Here is a 25,614-nt window from a genome sequence, read left to right as displayed (position 1 = left end):
TAAATTCTGAAAGCCAGCAGGTAATGAAGGTAAGTGACTGAGAAAGAGGTCAAGGGGAAGAGCGTTCTTCGTTTTCTCACCTTTGAGGAAGAGACAGGGCGGTGTTTCACGGCTATCACAAAACAGTGCAAGAGTGACAGTGAACGGCAGTGGACGCTGCCCAGCACCCGGGGCCGCAGGAACAAGTGGGCCCTCAGGAGAGGTCGAGCCCGACCCCTGGAGGCCACACAGCTGGGCTCCCGCCCACCGCTGCCGTCAAGCTGCACACCCAGCTCTCCGCACGCTCAAAACAAGCCGGACATCTGGGTTTGCATCCCAAATCCTTCAAATTTAAAAACTAAGCTACATTTTCAAAAAAACCTTGTGTGAGCCAAATTGATGAGGTCTGCATGGCTGAACCCAGCCCCAGGACAACGGGCACTCATTGTAGCTTCCATCTGGCACAGTAAGCTAAGACAAGAGGCTTCTGTTTCAGAGCCAAGAGGTGTACATGTCAGGAGTCTCTCTGTGAACTGTTTCTCATGAAATGATGATGCTACCGCCCACCATGAGTTGGACAGGCTTTGTTTCCTAATAACCAATCTAGGAAGGAAACAGCTGTATTTTTTTTCCCCAAAGACATGCAACAAATGTTGCAAATCAACCATGCCTCCAGATTCCGCAAAGAAGGACACTTTTAGAATCCTGTAATTTAACCTGCGTAAAATGTGCAACTCAATCTTCCAAGCTCCTACATGTGGTTTCAGACAGCTGATGAAACCTGGGGAACATCGTTTTGAAAGCAAAGGAATCTGCTGTACTCATTGAGGGGAAAATCTTGAAGGGGTTTTGTCTCTTTGCCTAACAGTGATGTTCGTTCAGCGATGGAGTTGCGGAACAACGCGCCGTATGTGTTCTGCCGAAGGATCCAGGAAGAGCCCTTCTTGTACATGCACTGAGCATTTGGGGCTGAAATGTAAGAACTACCCACTTGAACCAAAATTCAACTAGCCCTATGCGACTTTATCACATTGCCAGAGGAGGAAGGCTTTCAGTCACCCACTAAAAAAATAACTTCAAACAGCCGAGAAGAGCGGCAGTTTCACTGCTCAGATAAGGTACAGGGCATCCCGGTTAGAAAGGTCGATTTGTTCTTTGCTCATTCCAGATGTAGAAACATGTCCATTGTTCATCCATCAGGTGGCAAAAAAACCTTTTCGGAACCATCATACCCAGGAACTATAGACAAAACTGTTTGTGAAATATGCAACTGCGTTATGCAGCTCCTCTGTCTCCCAGGAATGGGTGATTTCTGGAGACGGCCTAAAAAGACGAAGCCTGAAGATTTAATCCTAGACAGCGCTTAATTGACGCATGCCACGCATAATTGCTCACGGTTCTCTTTTGTTTTTAACTGAGTAGTCTCATAATTGTGCTGTTTTATATGAGAAACTTTAACGCAAGTCCTGTGACTCACATAAAACTCACTTGATTTATTATCCAGTAGCTTCAATTTATGGCTCCCTGCTATTGTTCTCAAAAAAACACAATCTGAGTAAGCACCACCACGAGCATTCCATAAACGGAATAAAAACAAAATGTCTCTCTTCAAAGTCACAGGTTAGATGGGAAACAGCCGTGAAATATTACAGAATTCTAACACTCATTTATTTGTCCAGGGCCAGGCCTTAATGAATTCTCCCTGGCCTTCTTCGTTAATATATATATATATTTTATATTTATATAAAATATATATTGCTCATCTGTTCATTTTCAGTCACTCCACAAATATGTACTGAAGCATCATTGTGTTAGGCCACTGCAGGGACGAAGAAAGAAGGCTACGATCTCAGAGGAAGCAAAAGATAAAACGGGCGTTCAATCACTTATCCATCACTCAGCAACAGCACCATCTTACAGAACTGTCTCAATGGATACTAGTGTGTATAAGGTGCCTCCTTCACTGCCCTGGTGCTTCAGATGGTTAGCAGTCTGCCTGCAATGCAGGAGACAAGGGTTCAATGCCTGGCTCAGGAAGATCCCCCGGAGAAGGAAATGGCAGCCCACTCAAGTATTCCTGCCTGGAGAATCCCATGGACAGAGGAGCCTAGCCGGCTGCAGTCCATGGGGTCGCAAAGAGTCGGACATGACTGAGCGACTAACACGCTCCCTTCAAGCAGCAGAGGAGGCACAGAGGAAAAGAATGAGCCAAGTACGAGGCACAGAAGGTACACGGAGGAGCGCATCAACTCTCCGGAGGGCAAGGGACACTCTCACAGAGGAGGTGACGCAGATGAAGCCAGGGTCAGGGTGACTGTCTACACGGATTCTCAAACACACAGCCCAGTAAGGACCATGAGTGAGGAAAGGTATTACACAAAGGCCCTCCACCCTCTTCCCTATTGCAAGTCTCCTACTCAATGATGCAAAGTTTCTGGCTGAGATACATTAGACACCAGAGCAAATCACGCCAGCTTGCCACACTAGCTGAAACTTAGAAGCAAGATCCCATTTTTGGAGGTCTCACCAATATTAAATGTCACGAAAAAAGGATGACCAGCAAGTTAAACGGAGAAGACAATGGCACCCACTCCAGTACTCTTGCCTGGAAAATCCCATGGACGGAGGAGCCTGGAAGGCTGCAGTCCATGGGGTCACTGAGGGTCAGACACGACTGAGTGACTTCACTTTCACTTTTCACTTTCACGCATCAGAGAAGGAAATGGCAACCCACTCCAGTGTTCTTGCCTGGAGAATCCCAGGGACGGGGGAGCCTGGTGGGCTGCTGTCTATGGGGTCGCACAGAATCGGACACGATTGAAGTGACTTAGCAGCAGCAGCAGCAAGTTAAAAGGAGACTAGCCCACAGAAATGATGTAGCGGATTATACAGTGGCAAAGCAGATGCCCAAGAAAACAGTAAAGAGGAATGAGACTGGACAAAGTAAGTAAGAGACATTATGAGGAAAGGGCATTTGGAAGAAGAATGTTACTAAGCAGCTAGTAAGGTTGGGCTGAATTTTGTGTAAAAAGAAAAAAAAAAGAGTATTGATTAATACTCTACAGTGTGAAAGATTACAGTGAGGTGTCCTCACCCATCCGCAGAAAGAAAGAGACAAGGGAAGCGGAAGTTGTTTTCCAATAGAAATGTCCATCTTGTCATCCTAGAAAGCTCAGACTCTTTCGGAGATGAGTGAGTGCTTACTGTCAGGATGTCACCCAAGAGATCATGAGAGGAGATAAATCTGAGAGGAGAAGGTCATGACCTCAAAGTGCCATCAGCCTTGAGTTGACAAAAAAGGAAGAAAGGCTTGCATAAAAGACTCATTTTAAATATCCACTGAAATTCCTTTTTTTTTAAATAATTAATTGCTTCCAAGGTCAGTTTCCAGGCAAGTAAATTAACTTGATGTTGGAACATGATACCGAACTATTCATTAAGGGCTACTTGATATTCTTTGTAAAAACCCAGTTAAGTGACCGGCAGAATACACAACCAACTGAATGAATGTGTCTTCTCGCACTAGTATTACTCGTAGCCTTACACGCTGGCAGCTCCGTGGGCCACTGCCGAGAGTACAGGGAGAAAAGGAGAAACCTGGCCCCAGCCAACGCTGAGCAGAAAAACTCTGAAACAGCTGATTACGCTCCATTCTACAGGGTAGACACAGGCACCTGTGATGGAACTTTGTGTGGTGTGTGTGTACATTTGTGTACGTCTGTACATATGAAGACATGTGTGTATGTATATACATGCATGTGTACATGTGTGCATGTGCATACATGTATACGCCTGTGCGTATCTGTGTGTGTATATATGTGTGTGTGATGTGCCTCTCTTTTATACTTGTCAATGAGTATTGCTTGTTCACATGATGAACCAGTATTTCCAACGACTGTCGCTGTGCCTTGTAGGTGCTCCTCACAGGCAACAGACCTTGACCCTAGAGCCCCCTTTGCTCCCACTGCCTGTGACTCAATGACTGTTCCCCAGAGATCCTGTGATCAGCAAATCTGGAGCACTCCATAGCTCCTATCCCCAAAGCAAGCTACCACTATCAATACCTTTAATTCTTAAACAACACATTTAACTTGACATCGGTGATGAACGATAAGCACTATTCTTTAGTTTTTCAAACGTGAGAGAAAAACACTCAGCAAATATAGTTCACAAAAATAAAGCAGTCCAGTTGCTCAAAAAATGATAAAACAGGTTCTTGGGTGTATGACCTTTGAGCTACATATCAGTATAAATTGGCTTAACATAATCGCAACTTTTTTTCTTCCTGCAGTTAACACAGTAGAAGTTCTGAGTTAGGATAATATCTTTATTCAAACTCCAAGGTTATATTGACTTCCACTTTACAGGAATGAAATAGATGGAAAGAACTGGTAATGTAAATAGTTCTGCTCACTGAGAAAGACTGCTGAACAAGGTTCCTGCTAAGGCAAAAAAGGCACACCCACTATGACAAGCAACACGCAGCACTATGTGAGAGAAGCAAACAGAGTTGCTAGAAGCTCATGTTCAAACAGAGAATGGAATATCCAAAGTGCTTGCCAAATGTTTGGCCATACAATTGTCTCTTTTATGAGTGATCAAATACAAAAGTGTAAACTTCATTCATTTAAACTAGATAGTTGGCATTAAATTTTAATTTGCAAATAAAGAACTTCTAATGCAGGGATTCCCAACTTGTAGCAGAGAATAACCCACTTTTCCTTTCCTATACTTCTAAAGTCACCACTCTTGCTTGCTTGCTCTTGGAGAGCTTGTTTTGTCTGAGGGTAGCAGTTACACCGTTGGTATTTCAGTCACTAGACTGCTGGATTCAGAAGAGCTGACGGAGGCTGCACAGAGCAGGTGACGGGTGGGGCTTTAGCTTTTTCCCATCCTCACTGGAAATACCCACAAGGTAGAACTATTTGAGACAAAGGCTTAGCGTGAGCTGAGAAAGCCTCTGGTCCAGGTTTAAGAGTTCTTACTGCTTTAAAGTATAAACATATAAACTTCAGACTAAGTACTAGATATTTCCAGTGAGTTTGGAAAAGACCCTGATGCTGGGAAAGATTGAGGACAGAAGGAGAAGGTGGCCATGGAGGATAAAATGGTTGGATGGAGTCACCAACTCAATAGACATGAGTTTGAGCAAACTCCAGGAGATAGTGAAGGACAGAGAAGCCTGATGTGCTGTAGTCCATGGGGTCACAAAGAGTTGGCTACAACTTAGCAATAGAACAACAACAATTCCCTATTAGCACCATTTCTTTGAGGTAAGTAATTAAAATCTCTGGTACAAGAAAGTTAGTTACTCAGGAAATGGTTTACTATTTGCTTTATATTTATTCCATATTGTTTTTTTGTTGTTGGTGTTCCTTCACCTTCTGCAAATTTTTGAGCCAATTGTGTATATTAGAACTTCTATCAAATGATAGAAAAAGTAGGAGAAACTAAAATTACCAGTATATACTAGAAGTTATGACTACAGCTTCCTAAAGCAGAAGACTGAGAGTGTGACTTTAGAAAATAAATCCTCAATGTTATCTATATATTTTAAGCATTGGTGGTAATTTTGTCCCTTAAAAGCACAAATAAATCCATGTGTACTTAAGCATATAACAAAAATTGAGTGCCAAATTGGATTAATTATGTCCTTTCCAAACCAGAGCCCCAAAGCAAGGCATCATAAACTTTAAAACTCAGAATTGGAGCTCTTGCCTTATATCTCATATGTTTTGAGTTGTGTTTTATTGTGTTATCTTGAAAATAAAATCTGATCTGAAATAAGTAGTCCTAAATACTGAGAAACGTACTAATAATACTAAGCACACCTGAGGACAAGCTCAGGGTCTTCTCCTGCCAGTTTCTTAAAGCTACAACACGTCATGGGATTTTGGCATAATCATGGTATTAGCAGTAACTTTTCTATCTTATTCTATTTTATTGTGGCTGACTCAATAAACTGTAAGATAGCATAAATAATGGAAAATTATATTTTTGCTGACTGGAAATATTTCCTAAAATAAGGTGCTCTTTTTTTCAGCTTTGTGGAATTTAGATGAAGAATAATAACAAATGCATGCTCCTATATTTATAATATTGCTTCAAATTCATGACAGAAAAAGTTAACTGTATATATAAAATGTTATATAATACAAAAATAGCAACAATTAGCCTCATATAAGGAACTATAATACATCAGCAAACTGTCAAAATTTGTGCCACAGGTACTTGAAAGAATGATTCTAGAAGAGAAACACTATATACTCTAGTTTCCGAGGAAGTAGAAAAGAAGCCAGTGGTAACTAGAAGTCAATTCAAGTTCACAAAGATGAAAAATGAGTTCAAAACCTAATCTTATAGGCTTCTTTTCTTTGGGTTACTCAAAGCTGACCCTAAGAAAAAATATGGACCACCCACTGGCTTTCTAACCTTGAATATATCAAAATCACCCAGAAAGCTATGAGTACCACTTATCCCAGATCTCAGAATCTCCTGCTGGGGCAGTTTAAAAGCTCTCCAGGTGAAGCTGATGAAGCTAACACACTATCTATTCATAAACTGGCATTTGTGAACCAGAGGCGTGTGAATATAGTTTGGTTTTAGGAAGATAATTCACAAGGTATGCTGAGGCATTGTTAGGGAAAAGAGAAAAAAACAGAGGAGTAAGGTATATGGGCCAGAGATAGAGGTCAGGTGCATTCACAGCTAGATGAGTGACTGAACTCACTGAGTGCTGAGCTGTCAAACTGGTAATGTCGCCTTAGCTGAACCTCACGTGAAACAGCTGCTCCGTGCAGACAGGACCCTGGACTGAAGGCTCTGGGAGCGTCCACCAGGCTCTGTCCTTGTGAGTGTGTGCGCAGTCGCTTCAGTCGTGTCCCACTCTCTTGTGACCCCATGGACTGCAGCCCGCCAGGCTCCTCTGTCCACGGCATTTTTCAGGCAAGAACACTGGAGGGGGTTGCCATTTCCTCCTCCAGGGGATCTTCCAGACCCAGGGATCTAATCTCTTGCATCTCCTGCATTGGCAGGTGATTCTTTACCACTAGCACCACCTGGGAAGTTTTATTCAGTATATTTTAACAAATACTTTGACAACAACAAGAAGAAAAGGGCAGCTGATTCAACTAAAAGAAATCGCTCATACATTCTTTTTGTTGTTCAGTTGCCCAGTCGTGTCCAACTCTTTGCCACACCATGGACCACAGCACGCCAGGCCCTCACCATCTCCCAAAGTTTGCCCAAGCTCATGCCCATTGCATCAGTGATGCCATCTGTTGGGGGCCAGAGTGAGGCACTCCGCCCGTGGCAAAGGTCATGAGGAAGGAGGCTCGACATACGCAAAGGCGGGATCGAGCCTCAGGAGTCCCCCTGGAAATCCTCGAGCATCTACCCCCATAACCAGAGCCTGCCTACTTTACTACTTTGTGCTCTCACCAACACCTCTGACTTTACGGGGGGCTGTCCCCCACCACCTCTTCTGGAGAAGGAGTTAACTTCGAGCTCCAGTTAATAATAATTCCTGGGCGTGACAGGAGTGTTTCAACCTACAAACTCCTCTGAAGGTTCTCTAGCCTGCCTGACAGGCTTGTCCGGCCACATGTGATTGCTCACAGCCTCCCAACCGTGAGAGGCACGAGATGCTTTAAACCTTCTAAAAACAGGTTCCTTAGAAAAGTTAGAAAACTATTGGTATAAGTATAGTGGGCTGATTAGAAATTGTATTGGTGAGGGGTTTTTCATTTGTTGAGCCAATGTTTGTTGCTAAGTCTCCATATCCCCTGCCCTTACACACATTAATGAATATATAGAAGAAATAAGTATTAACCTTTGATATTAATCATGTTAGACCTTACGCTAAGTAAATTCTTTCTTTAACTAAAACCCACTACACCCTCACCCTATAGGGATGTAACTTTATTTGGGTGGCGTCTGTTTTGAGAATAATCACCCTGGAGAAATAAGTGTTCTGGTTGACTGACCGCTGTCACAAGGAGAGGGTCATAAATTGTCAGCAGCCCCCCCTGGCCAAAAGATGATGTAACACCCCTAAGACCTCTGTATACATTTGTATGAAGCACCTGACTTTGATAAAAGTCAGGTCTGCTGACCCCGCGTGACTTTTGCATAACATCTCAGTGTATAAAAGTAGACCATGGAAAATAAAGAATGGGGATCAGTTCCTCAAAATACTGGTCTCCCAATGTCTTTCTCCTTCTCAAACTCTGGCTGAGTCTCCATCTGGAGCACGGAACCCACCATGCTTACTAATTTTGCCTGGGCTTCTAAGATCCGACCAGGGAGGCCTCAGTGTCTCCTCTCCTTCGGGAGAACAGAAGGACGCCTGTGGCCTACGTAAGTGGTGCAAACTTCTTGTCTTGAAGTTTTATTGGTCTCCCGTGTAAACCAGGCTACTCAGCCTCTTTTCTCCACTGAATTTTCCTACTGAGCTATCTTCATTCTATTACTCTTAACATCTCTAATTAATATCTAATTGAAGCTATTGTATCCTGATCCTCGCCGACGCCGTCCCCGCTTCGAATACCCTGGATCAGCCGGGGCTGGACCCTGGCAGCCATCCAGCCATCTCATCCTGTGATGCCCTATTCTCCTTCTGCTGTCAATCTTTTCCAGTATCAGGGACTTTTCCAATGAGTCAGCTGTTTGCATCAGATGACAAAAATACTGGAGTTTCAGCTTCAGCATCAGTCTTTCCAGTGAGCATTCAGGGTTGTTTTCCCTTAAGATTGACTGGTTTATCAATATGTCTTATGTCTCATACATAAGATAATGAAATTGCAATTTAAAAATCTTAATTTTAAGACAACTGAAAATAAGATGATATTGAATAGACAAATATAAAATGCGGAATGCAAGCTTAACATATTGATTTACATAAAGGGGCAAAGGTAAATCTGGCTGGGATTTTTTTAACTCTTTCCAAGTCCAGTTGAACAAAAAGCAACTAAAATGGCATCTGGAAAAAGCAGATACAAACTCAAACTGTGTCAGCAAAAAAGAGACATGACTCTGAGCTGGTCAGTACCTAAGTGTGTAAGTAAGTATGTAAATCTATGCAGGGCCAGATGGGAGAAGGAGAGATTAGGAAAGCAAGAAGTTTTTAAAATTACAGCTTAAGTGAATAGAGCTCCCAGGGCTGGTTCAGGTATTTTAGGTCTCGGTAAGGAACCTGCCTGCCCATGCAGGAGACATAGGTTTGATCCTTGGGTCGAGAAGATCCCCTGAAGGAGGAAATGTTAACCCACTCCAGGATTCTTGCCTCAAGAATCCCATGCACAGAGGAGCCTGGCGGGCTACAGTCCATGGGGTCGCAAAGACTGAACACGACTGCAGTGACTTAGCATACATCACACACCCCACGGGGTAAAGCCCGACGGGCTCCAGAGGTGAGGGAGGGAAATTGAGCGTAGGGGTTAAGAAAATATCACGTTTATATTGATCTGTCTTTTCCAAGAGAGAGCGAGGCAGTCGACAGGAGAATAAAACCTAGATACTGTTTGTTAGGGGTTTCCCAGGTGGCTCCGTGGTAAAGAATCCACCTGCCAATGCAGGAGAGGCAAGTTTGATCCCTGGGTCGGGAAGATCCCCTGGAGAAGGGCATGGCAACCCACTCCAGGACTCTTGCCTGGAGAATCCCATGGACGGAGGAGCTGGTGGGCCACAGTCCACGGGGTTGCAAACAGTCGGACACGACTGTGCCCCGTAGTGCTCCAGGAATAAAGTTCCTTTCCCTGACTCGGAGTATAGTGTGGTAAAAATAATCGGACAACCAGAGACCAACAGAACGCTTCATTCTGAGATGCTTGGGGGCGATCTGAATACTGGGGGTCCCTGAGGCCCTTCACGATGACTGTGGAGTTACAGGACCGTGTGGCTTTCCTACTGGAAGCTAATGCGGGTGCCTGAAAGGCCTTGCCAGGAGCTCGGGAAATGTCCCCTGACAGCCCTCCTGCGGGGGGCAGTGAACGTTTCCCGTCCTAGTATCTGAGAGGCGGCAGGCTGAGGGGAGAAACAGAGGGACGGATGACGGAAAAGCAGAGCGGAGACGGTGCCCCCCGTTTCCCGGCCGCTGAACACGTCACAGACCCTCAGACGGCATCCGAGTCACCGCGCTGTCTGCTCAGAGTTCAGGTTTCCGACCCCTCCACTCACCCACTGAACTGAAAGTTTTAGGGGCCTCCTTGTAAGTGCACCCCTTCACCAGGACCCTCGGGGTTCCGGTGCGGCTGGACTGAGGCCCCCGTGGTGGGAGCTTTGTTCAGAAAGGAGGCCGCCCCTTCGGTGAGGCCTCCCCGGGGACCTTCCCCCCCCGCCGGTCTGTCTCCTGTTACCTGAGCCCCTGGCACTGGCCCCGCTGGCACTGGGGTCGTTCTCTTCGCCCAGTTCTTCGCGGCCCTGGTGTGCGGCTGCAGGGTTCAGCTCTGTGACCACTGTCACAAAAAGCCCAAAGGGAGTCCAACACGGAGCTAAGCCGGGAGGGCTGTGCGCACAGCCGACTCCGAGGAAGCCCGGCCCGCATCCTGACTCAAGACCAAGTCATCCTTGCCGCCAGCAGCGGGGCTCAGCGTGAGCGAACGACGCCCACAGCGGACTCCCCACCCGGGGGCTCTCATTTCACCCAGGCCTGCAGCAGGGTGGCCGGCCTCAGCCCCGCGGTCAGCGCCCTGTGACGCGGACGGCCGTGGCCGGAGCCCCTCCGCCCCGGGCCGCCCCTTCCCGCATGGAGACGAGTCTGGTTTCCTGCTCGGCCTGGGAGGCCGCCCCAGGCTGAGAGGAGAGGGCAGAGAGGGCCCAGGCGCCGCGCGCCGCTCTCGGGCCGAGCGACCCCCTGCGAGGGGCGAGACAGTGACAGACCTGGGGCTGCAGCGCAGGCAGCCTGGGGCTGGCCGACCGCGGCCTCCAGACGCCGACCGCCTGCAAGGGACCGAGGGCTGCATTCACCGCGTCGTCTCAGAAAGACTCGAGCCCGTGTGGGGCCGACCTCACCTTTAACAAACCGCCGCGGTATCACAAAGGCGGATGCTTACAGAGCACTGAGTTAAGGGCTTTAAACAGTAAAGTCAAGCGCCCTCAGCCCTGAGGATCAACCTTATCTTGAACTTCACGCAGGTAACGAAACTGAGACTCAGGCCGGCCCAGCCAAAGGTTGAAACTCACCAGCTTCTAAGTGGCAGGACGGGGCCAGGATCACATCCAGGGCTACGTGCCCGGAAGCCCAGGCTCCCGACTACAACAACAAGTTACTTTCTGTCAAATGTTTACACGTTTGATGGAAGCTGAAGAGGTGTATTACAGTTAAGTGAATCCCTGCGTACCATCTTTTAATGACACTAGCTTAAAAAAAAAAAAGAAAAGAAAAGCCTCATAAGGGAGGTTAGAACCGGGACCTAAGGTCTAAGGGTTCCACCGACAGGTGCCGCAGGAGGGGACTGCAAGGCACTGAAACGCTGAGGCCCCCGCTTCGGGGTCAACAGTCCTTGGACACAGGGCTGTTACTGTCCGTTTGCAGTGGGGACGCAGATGCGGAGCACAGACTTGTGGACACAGCCGGGAGGGACAGGGTGGGGCAGACTGAGAGAGCAGCGTGCAAACACACGGCCACGTGTAACAGAGACAGCGGGTGGGAGCTTGCTGGGTGACACAGAGACCCCACTCCGAGCTCTGCCAATACCTGGAGGGTGGGATGGGACGGGCGGAGGGAGGGGACACGTGAACACCTGTGCCTGGTTCATGCTGATGTACGGCAGAAACCATCACAACACCGTAAAGCAACTATCCTCCAATTAAAATGCATTTTTTAAAAATAGATAACTAGTGAGCAATGGCAACCCACTCCAGTACTCTTGCCTGGAAAATCCCATGGACGTAGGAGCCTGGTGGGCTGCAGTCCATGGGGTCGCAAAGAGTCGGACACAACTGAAGCGACTTAGCAACAGCAGCAGCAGCAGTGAGAACCTACTGAATAACACAGAGAACTTCACTTAAATGGGAAGGAAATCCAAAAAAAGAGGGAATATATGTGTATATGCTGCTAAGTTGCTTCAGTCGTGTCTGACTCTGTGCGACCCCATAGATGGCAGCCCACCAGGCTCCCCCGTCCCTGGGATTCTCCAGGCAGGAACACTGGAGTGGGTTGCCATTTCCTTCTCCAATGCATAAAAGTGAAAAGTGAAAGTGAAGTCGCTCAGTCGTGTCCGACTCTTCCAACACCATGAACTGCAGCCTACCAGGCTCCTCCGTCCATGGGATTTTCCAGGCAAGAGCACTGCAGTGGGGTGCCATTGCCTTCTCTGATATGTATGTGTGTATATATATATACATATATAGCTGATTCACTTTGCCTTACAGTAGAAACTAACACAACATTGTAAAGCAACTATACTCCAATAACATTTTTTAGATAAATGAATAAAAACAATTTTTTAAAGCCCTCCAGCCGCTGGTCCTCGGCCGCCCCCTTGACACACAAGTGTCATCAGTGCTCACGGCTGCCCTGATACGAAAATGGCCAGGAAGCACTTGTATTTCCACCCCATTAACATGACCATGGATTCGGTTTCCTCATCCCTAACCCTGGCCACAGGGCAGAGTCACCCCTGGAGGCACTTTCAAAAACGGATGTCCCAGCCCCACTCCAGCCAGTTACACTAGAATCTGTGGGGGTGGGATCCTCCAAGCATCAAGGCGACTTTCACATAGAGCCAGGATTGAAGACTGCTCTCGAGGACAGTGCTCAGCAGAAGCAGAAAAAGGAATTAAGTGGTATCTAAAAAATGTGCTTTCCCACAAAGTGGATTGCTGGTTATAAAGGAGTTCTGTCATAGTAATGTGAATGAACTGTGCTAAAGACCTTCTACTCTTCTCCAGTTTTTAACCAGACTATAGACCTTGCTTCCAAATGTTACTCTTTCAGGTCAACAGGGCCTTGATATCATGGTTGTTTTCACTCAGGCTCGTCTAGGTAGAACATGGAAACTGCCAGAGAAGTCTGAAGGGAGCATCAGCCTCCACTGCACGGCCTTGTTCTGAGTTACAGCGAAAGCGAGTTTCAGACTCGGATCTGCAGACACGCCTATTAAACAAACACATCTTGGCCACGTGGGCCAAAACAGTTCGTCAACCAGTTTTATCAGCTCACTGAAGCCCCAGCTCCATGTCTTTTAGTCCAATATACGTGATATGCAAGGCTCACTGAACACAGACAATGACCTTCACTGGCAGGGTGCCATGCTCTATGGAAGGTCAGACACCCACCTGGACCCAGGACTGGACGCTGCACTGATCTGACCAAACCCCAGGCGCCATCCTAATGTTAGTTATAAACCTCATACATCCTTGATGCCTGTCCTGACATTGCGAGCAAGGAAGTACCTCTAAACTCTTAGCCAACCCACATGTTTAGGATAGCCACAATTTCACCAATGAGACCCCATTTCTAATGTTTATTATGCTAATACAACAGTTACTCATTTTACCAATAAAACCCATTTTTGACATTGAGGATGCCAGCTGTCAAAACTTCTGTTGTGGAGACCATGGAAGAAAGTGAAGTGGCCAGGAATGTGCAGTGTCCACTGCAGCACTGCTCACAACAGCCAAGACACAGAAGCAACCTAAGTGTCCACCGACAGGGAACGGATAAAGAAGATATGGTGGAATATCATTCTTGTTTAGTCACTCAGTCATAGCTAACTCTTTCACAATCCCATGGACTCTAGCCTGCCAGGCTCCTCTGCCCATGGGATTTCCCAGGCAAGAACACTGGTGTGGACTGCCATTTCCTTCTGGAGTGGAATATTACTCAGCCATCAAAAAGAGTGAAATAATTTGCAGCAGCAAGGATGGACCTAGAGATTGTCATAGTGAGTGAAGTAACAAAAAGAAGGAGGAATAGTATGATATTCTCTATATGCAGAATATAAAAAGAAATCTAAAAAAGAATCTAAAAAGAAATGATACAAATGAACTTATTTACAAAACAGAAACAAACTCACAGACTTAGAGAACATAGTTATGGTTGCCAGAGGGATAAGAACAGGAGGAAGAGATAGTGAGGGAGTTTGGAATTGATGTGTACACACATCTGTATTTAAAGTGGACGACCAACAGGGACCTACTGCAGAGCACAGGGAACTCTGCTCCGTGTCATAAGCAGTCTGGATGGGAGGGGAATTGGGGGAGAATGGATGCATGGATACGTGTGGCTGAGTCCCTTTACTGCTCACCTGAAACTATCACAGCATTGTTATCGGCTATTCTCCAATACAAAATAAAAAGTTTTTTTTTTTAATTGTTCTGTCTGGGAGCGTGGCCCTTTCTGAAATGATATTAACTGGACACCCAACGAGTGTTCTTGACAGCATGTTATCGGACTAACCACCTCTAGAAGTAAAACTTTCACTGCGGGTACATATGTCACTCGGATTACCAGGTAATTTACAGCTGTTCTAACACTGAAATTGTGTAGCACGAGGCCCTTTTAGTACTAAGTATATTTGGTTTTATTACATGTGTGAAAATATTTCTTAGTGGCTAATGGAAAATAGTAGCCATGAGCATGTGAAGTTACTGGTTTATTTGGAAGATGCTGATACTGGCAGTGTATCCAGCGCGCGGTCTATGACCAGATTCTTTCACAGCTTAGATTACAGATGGCCTCAGCCAACCACACTCTCCCTATTCAAGGCCCACTGCAGAACCAGGTGAGGGCCACACCAGTGAAGGTCCCACGGATAAATGACAAAAGATAAATGGCCTTTCTGACATCAATTGATTATTAATATTTGAACTTGAGACTTATATCTGTAGCTCCTCTGATTTAAGGAAGTTAGATTGACATTCTTATGAGTGTTGTCTTTGTGTGAATCTCTATAAAGTCTACTTATAGACACTTTAGCGTATTGCCACCTCAAGAACATTTCTATATTATTTTACATTATTTTCTTCTGAAAGCAAATCTATATTTCCACCACTTCACAGAAGCAGATGTTTTTTATTTTTCAGATTTTTTAAGCCAATATTTACTTAACAACCACTGTGGATAAAGCTACAAACAGATCCAAATGGATAACAAAACAAAACAAAACAAACCTTGACAGACACTAAGCAAATGTCGGAGTGCCTATCAAACTGAAGAGGAGGGACCCAGGAAAAGAACAACCAATGGCTTTTTAGCAAGTCTTAATGTCAGAGTCTCTCCGCATAAACTGCCATTGAATAACACCCCAAAATATTTTCAGACATGAAGTAAAAATAGAAACCAGCACTTAACTCTAAAACAGGCCATAATGGGGACAAGAGTTGTACGCCAGAGCAGAGGAAAATGAAACTCGGTTTCTTTATTGTTGGTTATAAAACGGGCTCAAGTGTAGCACGCACATTCTTGGGGGAGAGCAAGACTTTGAAGGCCAATTCCAAGACGTGGTTCCTTTCCAGCATTAAACAATGGCAGGGCATTTAGGGCAAACTAAACCTTCCCAAGGTTTCATTATGACTCAGAAAGCCTAACTTCTTGGGGATGCAAGTTCAGGGTTCGGTGGTGAGCAGAGTCCTGAATTGCCAGCCCTATTTCTGGGTCTGCCATTGACCTTGTGTTACAAGAGCAAATCATTTCAACTTCTTGCTGGGTTTTTATATGCGCCACGGGGGCTGTTTAGATTTGTTCAGCCATTCACTGAAGAAAGCAATTCACCCTGGCAAAGAACAAAGGGTTCAAGGTGCAAGAGAAGCACCCAGAATGATTACTGACTCAAAGTCCTTCCCAAGTGGCAATAGCCAGTGGTAGAATTAATATTTAAATCTCTCTTTTTTTTTTTTTTTTTTTCATATCTCAACTGCACCACCAGCTAAAGTCTTCCACAGCGAAGGGAACCGGAACACACCAGAATATGCGTCCCTGGAGACTTACAGGCAAGTTAAACTGTGTGAGTCAAAACACAAACGCAGGGCAGGAAAGTTGATACGTGCAGCTGGAGTCAGCAGGACTGGACCAGGGTGAGACAAGCCGGGGGCAAACTTTAAAGCGGCACCCCCCCCAAAAAAAAGATTATCTTATAACCCAGATAAGTAAGATTTTATTGGAATATTTTTGAAATTCAAAATTAAGGCAAAAAACTCGATGATGAACAAAACATCACATTTTAAAATGAATTTGATTTTTTTTTTAAGTCTGTACAGAACACATAGGTGTGTGTGTTAGTCGCTCAGTCCTGTCCGACTCTTTATGAGCCCACCAGGCTCCTCTGTCCATGGGATTCTCCAGGCAAGAACACTGGAGTGGGTTGCCATTTCCTTCTCCAGAACACATAGGAGCCAACTGCAAAAGAAAAGAACCAATAACACCAATCCAGTCTTTACTTTAAATGTTGATGTTTTGTTCATCACAGATGCTTCTGTGTCAACTTTGAGCTTTCTAAAGATTGCATTAAAAATGCGATTCGCCTTGATCACTGAGATTTTTGGTGTGTCTTCCTCTTTCGCCATCGAGGATGGTGCTGCGCTCAGCCCTCTCCCAGTCCGGGCCGGGGGATCATCACCGGTTCCCAGAAAGGCCGGGCCAGGCGCCGGGCGGACGGGGCTGCCCCAGGCCAGGGGGTGCCTACCTCGTTTGTTCTGCGTCCCGTGCTTCCTGGCCAGGCTGAGCTCTCTCTGGATGCGGCCTTCCAGGTACTCCTGCTTCTTGCCCAGCATCTCCTCCGTCTCCCGAAGTCGGGCCAGAGCTTCCTGGGCGCTGGGGGCCGCGCGGCTCTTGGAAGAGCCTCCGCCTTTGAAGAACTTGCCTAACTTGCTCATGGTGCTGGGGGGCCGGGCAGCGGTCCGCGGGGCTCGGGGCTCGGGGCTCGGGGCTCCGGGCGCGCCTGCGAGCAGGTGAGCGACGTCCGCCCGGGTCTCGGCCAGGCCCGGGGAGGCGGCGCCCCCGAGTCCACACGCCGTCGGGCGCAGGTGACTCCCTCTCCCGGGCATTTCCTGGCGGCCGAGCCCGCCCCGCGCGCCGGGAGGGGAGGGTACCGCAGGCGGACGCGGCGGCCCCGCCCGGGCCCCGGGCATCGGGAGGAAAGAGAAGGAAAGAGCTGGAAAGGCCGCCGGGGCCGTAGCCCAGGGTTGCTGTACCCAAGCTGGGGACTCACCCGGGGCCAGTGACCGGTTTGATGCCGGCCCAGAGAAGCCCAGACCGCTGTCGGGGGTCTAGTGCGGGGCCCGAAGTTGAGTTCAGTTCAGTTCAGTCGCTCAGTCGTGTGCGACTCTGCGACCCCATGGACCGCAGCACGCCAGGCCTCCCTGCCCATCACCAACTCCCGGAGTCCACCCAAACCCATGTCCATCGAGTCGGTGATGCCATCCAACCATCTCATCCTCTGTTGTCCCCTTCTCTTTCTGTCTTCAATCTTTCCCAGCTTCAGGGTCTTTTCCAATGAATCAGCTGTTTGCATCAGGTGGCCAAAGTATTGGAGTTTCAGCTTCAGCATCAGTCCTTCCAATGAATGTTCAGGACTGACTTCCTTTAGGATGGACTGGTTGGATCTTCTTGCAGTCCAAGGGACTCTCAAGACTCTTCTCCAACACCACAGTTCAAAAGCATCAATTCTTCCGCGCTCAGCTTTCTTCACAGTCCAACCCTCACATCCATACATGACCACTGGAAAAACCATAGCCTTGACTAGACGGACCTTTGTTGGCAAAGTAATGTCTCTGCTTTTCAATATGCTTTCTGGATTGGTCATAACTTTTCTTCCAAGGAGCAAGCATCTTTTAATTTCATGGCGGCAGTTACCATCTGCAGTGATTTTGGAGCCCCAGAAAATAAAGTCTGACACTGTTTCCACTGTTTCCCTGAAAGCCGGTGTGTAATGTACGTGCACCTTGCCGACCTGGCCTGGAAGGACAAGATGCTGGTGCCCCACGCGTGCGTCCTGTGTTTTTGTCTGTGACTGCGTATGAGCACAGGGCCAGGTCTCTGTGAATAAGAATATTCAGGTAGGCTCGTGCCGGGGTGCATGGTGCGGGTAGGGAGGGTGGGGGACGCTGGCTTGCAGGGACGTTTGTGTGCCTCTGTGATGCAGGTGTGATGGCAAGTGGCTTATTCTCAGAGCACCTGGTCTGACTGGGCGCATTGCCGCAGGTGTAGACTGGGCATGTTGATGTGTGCTGGCTGCCCGTGGGCACGGGTGGATTCTAGATCACCACCCCCCACACACGGCTTGCAGTGAGGGAGGCGGGGAGCATCTCTTTTCCTAACGTGGGGACTTGGGAGTGTGTTTCGTGGCCGCATTCAATTCAGCGTCACTTTAAGTATCTCTCTCTCTTTAGTCACTAAGTCAGGTCCGACTCTTGCGACCCCAGGGACTGTAGCCCGCCAGGCTCCTCCGACCATGGAGTTCTCCAGGCAAGAACACTGGAGAGGGTTGCCATTTCCTGCTCCAGCTGTTAGTATATACAAAGCCTTTAATGGGGCGTCCTTGTGTTTGGATCTATATCAGATGCCTTTGCAGAGACACCTCAGTAACAAAAGGGAAAGAATGTCTTAGAGAAAAGCAACATTCTCTTGTTCCTTTTCAATATCTCAGTCCCGTCTATTAGAGCTGCAAACAAAGAATTTGGTAAGATGAAAGCACAGCAGTGGGTAATGATTATGGATGATGCAATTCAACTGAGAATCTGTGCAGAGCATGTTACAAAGATGTGGGATACGGGACTGAGTCTGTGTCCTACTTTTCCAGGGCTCTGATGGCCTCCACATAATACAGGCCTATTTGAGCAACATTACCCACTGCCATCAGGACCTGTTTGTGATCATTAGCTACCCACTGATTATTAAAGGGGGGGAAGCACCCATTACTCTGACAGACACACCTTGCTATTCAAGACCAATAACCCACTTTTGTCCGCTATCACACCAACCCAGAAGCATCAGTTCAGTCCATTTTACCCAACATTGGTAGATCCAGCATTACATCTTGACAAAGAAATTGGAAAATTTTGTAAGAGGCTTAGTGTCCTATATCTTAGACACACAAACATGTGAACTTATAATTTCCCAATAACTATAGCCTGCCGTCTCTTACCATTTCCTGCCTGGCCATCCAAAGCACTTATGAACTGTAATACATCTAATCTTGTGTATATTACACTATAATAAGCATTATCTTTTGTTATTATCTAAATGGTTCATAAATCTGTTTTGGAACTTATTTTCTTGCTTAGATTTTAAGCCCTTTGAGAGTGGAGAAATCGCACATGTTCTGTTGGTCAGTTTAACCAAAGTTTACTGAGAGTATTCTACACATAAGGTTCTGGGAATGCAAGTATAGTCTGCCATCTGGGAGCTCAGCTTATAGTAATTGTAGCAACAGGTGCCATATTTGAGCACCTATTATATGGCAAGCATGCCACATGTCTTCTTAATAACCCCTACATCAACCACACAAAACAGGTACTGCCACTCTTCTGACAGATAAACAACCCGGCTCAGCTGGTGACTTGGACAAGTTCACATAGGTAGTGAGTGTAAAAGATCCTTTTGTTTTAAAGCTTCTGGTCTTTCTGCTGTTTACATGACCTTTCCCTCTGTGTGGTTCGGACCAGAGGAGAAACTCACAGAGCATTTATTTAATTAAATAACAGGGGGAGTAAAGAGGCTGATATGAGGTATCAACTTTCAGAGATCATACAAGCATTACTGAGTCCATAGAGGGGTATGTTTAGATAAGAACCTCTCCAGTATAGAAAAAAAACATTCCTTTCTGGCTCACTAGACTCTGTATTTTTGTTGACAGAACATTGAAGAAATAGAACAGAGGGACGGAAAGTTATAATGAGCTACTTAGTCATCCATCTATCCATTGGATAGATAGTTTCATTCAACAGCTACTTATGGAGCATCTCTGTTTCGGACATTATGGTAGACAGTGAGGAGATGATTAAGAACAAGATGAAGGCATTTTACAGGTTAGGAGAGAAGATAGGACGTAAGCAACTTATCCCACAAATAATAGATTTTATAAGTTAAAGTTTTAATAAGTGCTATGGAGAACTCGGAAGGACAGAGACCTGTCAGAACAAATTGTAGATAAAGTTGATTTTGTCTTGGGTGTCAAAAAAAGGTGGCTTGAAAAAGTGACATTTAACCTGGAATTTGAATGATGAATAGAGAATAGCTTGGTATAGAGAAGGGAAACTGGTATTCCAAGATAAGGAATCATTCATTCATTATTTTTGGCTGAGTGCATACGATGTAGCCAGTACAGATCCGGATGCTGGAGACTCAGCAGTGAAGAAAGAGAAACTAAAATCCATGCATTTTTGAAGCCTACTTTCTAGTCAGGAAATGATGGACAATTAATTAAGAAAGCAATGTACTCGATGGGAAAAATAAAGCAGGTAGTGTTAGAGAATTAATGATCCAGACAATATGTGGAAAAACATCGAGTCTAAAGAATTAGGTTTTGACATAAAGCCAGGTTTCTGGTGACAGAAGAGCTGTGAGATTGTCTCTAAACGTCAGCTGAGTCCTGGTCACATAGGGGCCACCTGATGTTCTAAGGATCTTGTTTTGTATCCAAACAGCAAATGAAAATCAGTCAGAATTTAAAAGAAAGGATGTAATTATTAATTTAAAATTCAATGGAAAAATCTATTTTACTCAATTTAGTGTGTCACACTTTCAGAAACACACGTGGTGTGCAAAGCAAGCTACATTTGAATTAAAAATTGTTCCCTTCCATTAATATGTAAATTCAATAGGGAAAAAATACTACTGGCAAGCAAGCCATCCATCCAAATATATATTAGTGTTTAATCCAGCAGTGGGATTTAGAGAATAAATGTTTAAATCAATGATGTAGAAGCTGAAAATAACACATTAATCTTCATTCAATACTCATCCTATAAATGTGGTTTCATAAAGAGTTCTCAGCAGCTAGTGTGTTTTTCATTTTTTAATCTCAATTGATCTCAGCTAATAAGGAGGCTCTTGTTCAAAAGAATGATCTTGTTCAGAATGATTTACCATGGTTAAGATGGCAAAGGAAATTGGAAATTTATAGATCTGTTAAAAAGACTTAGATGTCAGGCTAATTGATACATTTTGGTCACCCCTTGAAATTACATCCATTTTTAGAATGCCAAATGAACTCTCCAAAGCAGCAGCAGAAGAATTACCCTTTAAACACACTGAAGAATCATCAAATAGTTATTTATTAAACAGCTCAACGAGCATGTACACATTCTTTCCATCAGCAGTTTTTTGTTTGTTTCTCAGAACTAGATATTCATTGTATATAACACAATCACAGTAATAAATACAAAAGTAGCCATTATGAAAAACAATAATTTTGAAAAAATAAGTTTTATTGCCCTAATTGATAATGAAGATCTACGGTGCCTCTGACTGAGTTTTGCCTGCATAGCTCTGTATGCATATTTTCTCATATCTCTGTCCATGCCTGATTAGAAAGAAATTAAAGAATCTAAGGGTTCTCAGATTGAGCTATAAAGTGTTTTCTACACCAGCCACTTAATGAATATAAAAGGAGAGGTAACCCATCTACCTCAGCATCATCTTTATCACATAAGCTTCCCAAAGTTGATTTTTGATGCGTGCTAAGTCACTTTAGTCGTGTCTGACTCTTTGTGAGTCTATGACTATAGCCCGCCAGGCTCCTCTGTCCATAGGGTTCTCCAGGCAAGAATACTGGAGTGGGTTGCTGTGCCCTCCTTCAGGGGATCTTCCCGATGCAGGGATTGAACCTGCGTCTCTTACATCTACCTAGGAAGCCCCTGATTCTTAACAAAGATCATTGGAGAATTGGATTCTCCCCCAAGAGCCTGCAGAAGGAACACAGTTATGCCAACACGTTGGTTGTAGGAGTTTTCACATCCAGTACTGTGCGATGATAAATTTGTGTTTTTTTAAGCCATTAAATTTGTGGGAATTTATTGTAGTAACAATAGAAAACTAGTACATATAACAAGGAGCTGATCTGATCTAGGGCGGGTCCTAGAAACTCTTTTGAGAGCTGGACGATGAGGAGGAGAAAAGTAAGTAAGTGAGGAAAGGAGAGAGCATCCCAGACTGAGAGACTAGTCCATGTGGTGGAGCAGAATAGCTGATGAGTACAATTACTTAAGACGTCAGTGGGAAGACAGAGAAGGAGAGTAGTTTCAGATGCTAGGGACAGGGAAGCAGGAGGTGGGTAATTTTTTAAGCCATTCTATGAAATGGGAGTAATAATAGAATATATCTTAAAGTTTCATGATAAAGATTAAATAATTCATTTAGGAGCCTGGTACATAATAAAATAATCCAAAATTTTAGCTGTTATTATTGTTCAGTTCAGTTCAGCCGCTCAGCCGTGTCTGACTCTTTTCGACCCCATGAACTGCAGCAGGCCAGGCCTCCCTGTCCATCACCAACTCCTGGAGCTTGTTCAAACTCATGTCCATCAAGTCAGAGATGCCATCCAACCATGTCATCCTCTGTCGTCCCCTTCTCCTCCAGCCTTCAATCTTTCCCAGCATCAGGGTCTTTTCCAATGAGTCAGCTCTTCACATCAGATGACCAAAGTATTGGAGTTTCAGCTTCCACATCAGTCCTTCCAATGAATATTCAGGATTGATTTCCTTTAGGATTGACTGGTTGGATCTCCTTGCAGTCCAAGGGACTCTCAAGAGTCTTCTCCAGTATTGTTAGGTTTGAATAAATGTTCAAGATTTGATTTTGAATATATTGTGCAAGATTAGTGTTAGGGATAGATCAAATCTACTGAATGTTACATAAACATACGAGACAGATTAACGAACAGCTACACAGTGAACATCTGTGTAACCACAGCACAGCCCCCTGTCCTCGTGGAGCTTGCAGTACAGAGGGGAAGACAAACATTAATCAAATAATCGTATAAACAAGTAGAAAATCAAATCTGGGACAACTGTCTTGGAGGGATACGAGGTGAATGTCACAATAGCAGGGTTTGTCCTAGACAGGAAGAACAAAGCATTTCCTAAGGAAAACGTGCTTGTGGGAACCGCTAAAGGAGCAGCAGAAGTGGGCCAGATCAAATGGGAGAGGGCAGAGTGTTCCAGGCACGAAGAGCACCAAGTGTGAAGGGCCTGAGACTGAATATGAAGAGGCCCCGGGGAGATAAACAGAAGAGAAAGACGGGTTGGGCCAAGATTTGTAAGACTTTAAATGCCAAGCAAAGGCATTCCTTTCCAGATCATGTGAGCTCCTTGAGATTGGGTCTTAATCAAACCTAGAATCTTTGATTCTATATCAAACCTAGAATCTTTTTTGATATATAATAGATACTCAAAGGACTTGCTAAGTTGACTTAAGTGCAGATTTCATTTTGTAGCTAATAGAAGCCACTGAAGGTTTTTTTTGGCAGGGGGGACAGGTAAATTATAATCTTGCCTGGTTAGTGTTAGTAAGAAACATATGTTTCAAGTCCCACTTACTTACTATAGCAGACAGCTAATGTCCTGGAGGACTGAATTTTTGCCTGTGCATTCAGAAGTCTTTCCCAGGTGAAAGGATAAAAGCATTACACTCTGAAGGTGGAGTAAGAGTGAAACCTGTCTGCTAAACTGGTCCAATGATAAGAATGACAGTGAGGCCACTTGTTAAAAACATAGCTTCCCAGGACCCATCCTAGACCCTGTAAACAAGACTCCGGAAAAGCTGTGTGCAGCTGTATTTATTGACACGCACTTTACCTGATTCTTCTTCTCAAGCAGGTTTGGAAAACTCTGGTATGGAGGACCTTTAAGGGCAACGGAAAGGCATGTGCAGAAGTATGAACATCTGAAAGAGCCAGAAGGTATATTATGAAAATGACTGGGGAATAGGGCGTCTGAGAGGAAGTGGTTGTTACTGAGGCTGGAAATTGTGAAAAGCTTTACTGGTAAAGTTTGTCCTCGCTAAGCTGAAAAATCTTGTGAATGATGGAGACCCAATGGAAGATCTTAGGCAAGGAAGTGAGGTTTGGGGGAGGAAATAATTCAAGAAATGGAAAAGTACAGGTTTGAGAGACATTTTTGAGAAATAATTGAGAGTGCTTAATGGCTACTTTTATGAGAGAAGTGAGAAAGGAGAGGTGGAGAATGAATCCAAGGCTTCTCATGTGGCAGAGTGCCTTTGTTAGGGAGCAGATGATGTGGTAAGAAAGCATTCCATTTTAGACTTAGAAATACAGAAGGAGAAACCTCCAATTTGGGAGGAAGTTCTCAAGGCAGAGAATATGGTTAAGGAAGTCATTGGAACCATGGGAGTGTCACTTGTACGAGGATGTAAATTGATAAATGGTCCAAGCACAAAATTAAGGGGAAATGGGCATGTTTAAGTAGCACTTACAGAAGTCCTTCCCAGGTGGCTCTGTGATAAAGAACACACCTGCCAGTGCAGGAGACTCAGGAGATGTAGGTTCCATCCCTGGGTCGGGAAGATCCCCCGGAGAAAGGAACAGCTACCCACTCCAGTACTCCTGCCTGAAAATCCCATGGACAGAGGCGCCTGGCAAGCTGCAGTTCACGGGGTCACAAAAGAGCAGGACACAACTCAGCAACCAAACAGCAACAAGGGGAGAAATCAGCAAAGAGACTCGATGGAGACGGAAGAGTTAGCAACTGTGGTCTCGGCTGTCCTCACCATCTACTGGCAACCTCCTTCAAAAGGGCTTATGCCAGGACTGTTGTACTCATTGCCTCTGACCCCACAGCAGGCCACCACCGACCCACACCTCTGCTGGAGACTCCTGGACACTCACAGCAAGTCTGGCTCAGTCTCATTGGGGCCACTGCTCCTTTCTCCTGGGTCCTGGTGCGCACGAGGGTTTGCTTCTGCTTCCCCAGTCGTGCGGAAGTTCTGTAACAAATCCCACCGGCCTTCAAAGTCAAATTCCCTGGAGGTTCTCAGTCCCTTTGCCAGATCCCCAGGTTGGGAAATCTGTTGTGGGTCCTAGAACTTTCACAACAGTGTGAGAACTTCTTTGGTATAATTGTTCTCCGGTTTGTGGAAACATCTAATGCTTCCTATACTCCCATGCTAGTGAACTGAAAGAACAAAAACATTTCCATTATTATTGCACTGATAAATAAATATTTGCCACCCATCTAGAACATTTAACAGTAAAATTCTAGAAAATCTGCCCTTGGTTAATGCTATCAGATAAAGAAACATACAAAATCTATATAAGCCACTGGTTTTTAATTTTAAATTTCTTTATTTTTTATTGGAGTATAGTTGATTTACAATATTGTTTTACCTTCTGCTATACAGCAAAGTGAATCAGTTATACATATATCCACTCTTTTTTTAGGTTCTTTTCCCATATAAGTCATTAAAGAGTATTGAGTAAAGTTCCCTGAGCTATTCAGTAGGTTCTGACTAGTTATCTCTTTTATATATAGCAGTGAGCATGTCATCCCAACCTCCCAAGTTATCCCTTCTCCCAAGCTGAGCTTCCCTGTGGCTCAGTGGGTGAAGAATTTGCCTGCAATGCAGGGGATAGGGGTTTGATTCCTGTGTCGGGAAGATCCCCTGGAGAAAGAAAGGGCAACCCACTCCAGTACTTTTGCCTGGGAAATACCATGGACAGAGGAGCCTGGTAGGTTACA

General features: G+C 45.3%; 1 protein-coding gene across 1 annotated transcript in view; it reads right to left on the bottom strand.

Annotated features, from left to right (window-relative positions):
• The window catches only part of CHMP4C (charged multivesicular body protein 4C), a 32,563-nt gene extending 15,581 nt beyond the window's left edge, over window positions 1–16,982 (bottom strand). The window contains exon 1 of the mRNA XM_006074709.4: window positions 16,605–16,982. Coding sequence (XP_006074771.3) covers window positions 16,605–16,965 — 361 coding nt within the window. The 5' untranslated portion in view covers window positions 16,966–16,982. The remainder of the gene's footprint in view (window positions 1–16,604) is intronic.
• Between the last annotated feature and the right edge of the window lie 8,632 nt (window positions 16,983–25,614).

Source organism: Bubalus bubalis, chromosome 15 (genome assembly GCF_019923935.1).
Source record: "Bubalus bubalis isolate 160015118507 breed Murrah chromosome 15, NDDB_SH_1, whole genome shotgun sequence".
Lineage (NCBI taxonomy): Eukaryota > Metazoa > Chordata > Mammalia > Artiodactyla > Bovidae > Bubalus > Bubalus bubalis.
The sequence above is the reverse complement of the archived record's forward strand: the minus strand, read 5'-3'. Positions and strand labels throughout refer to the sequence as shown.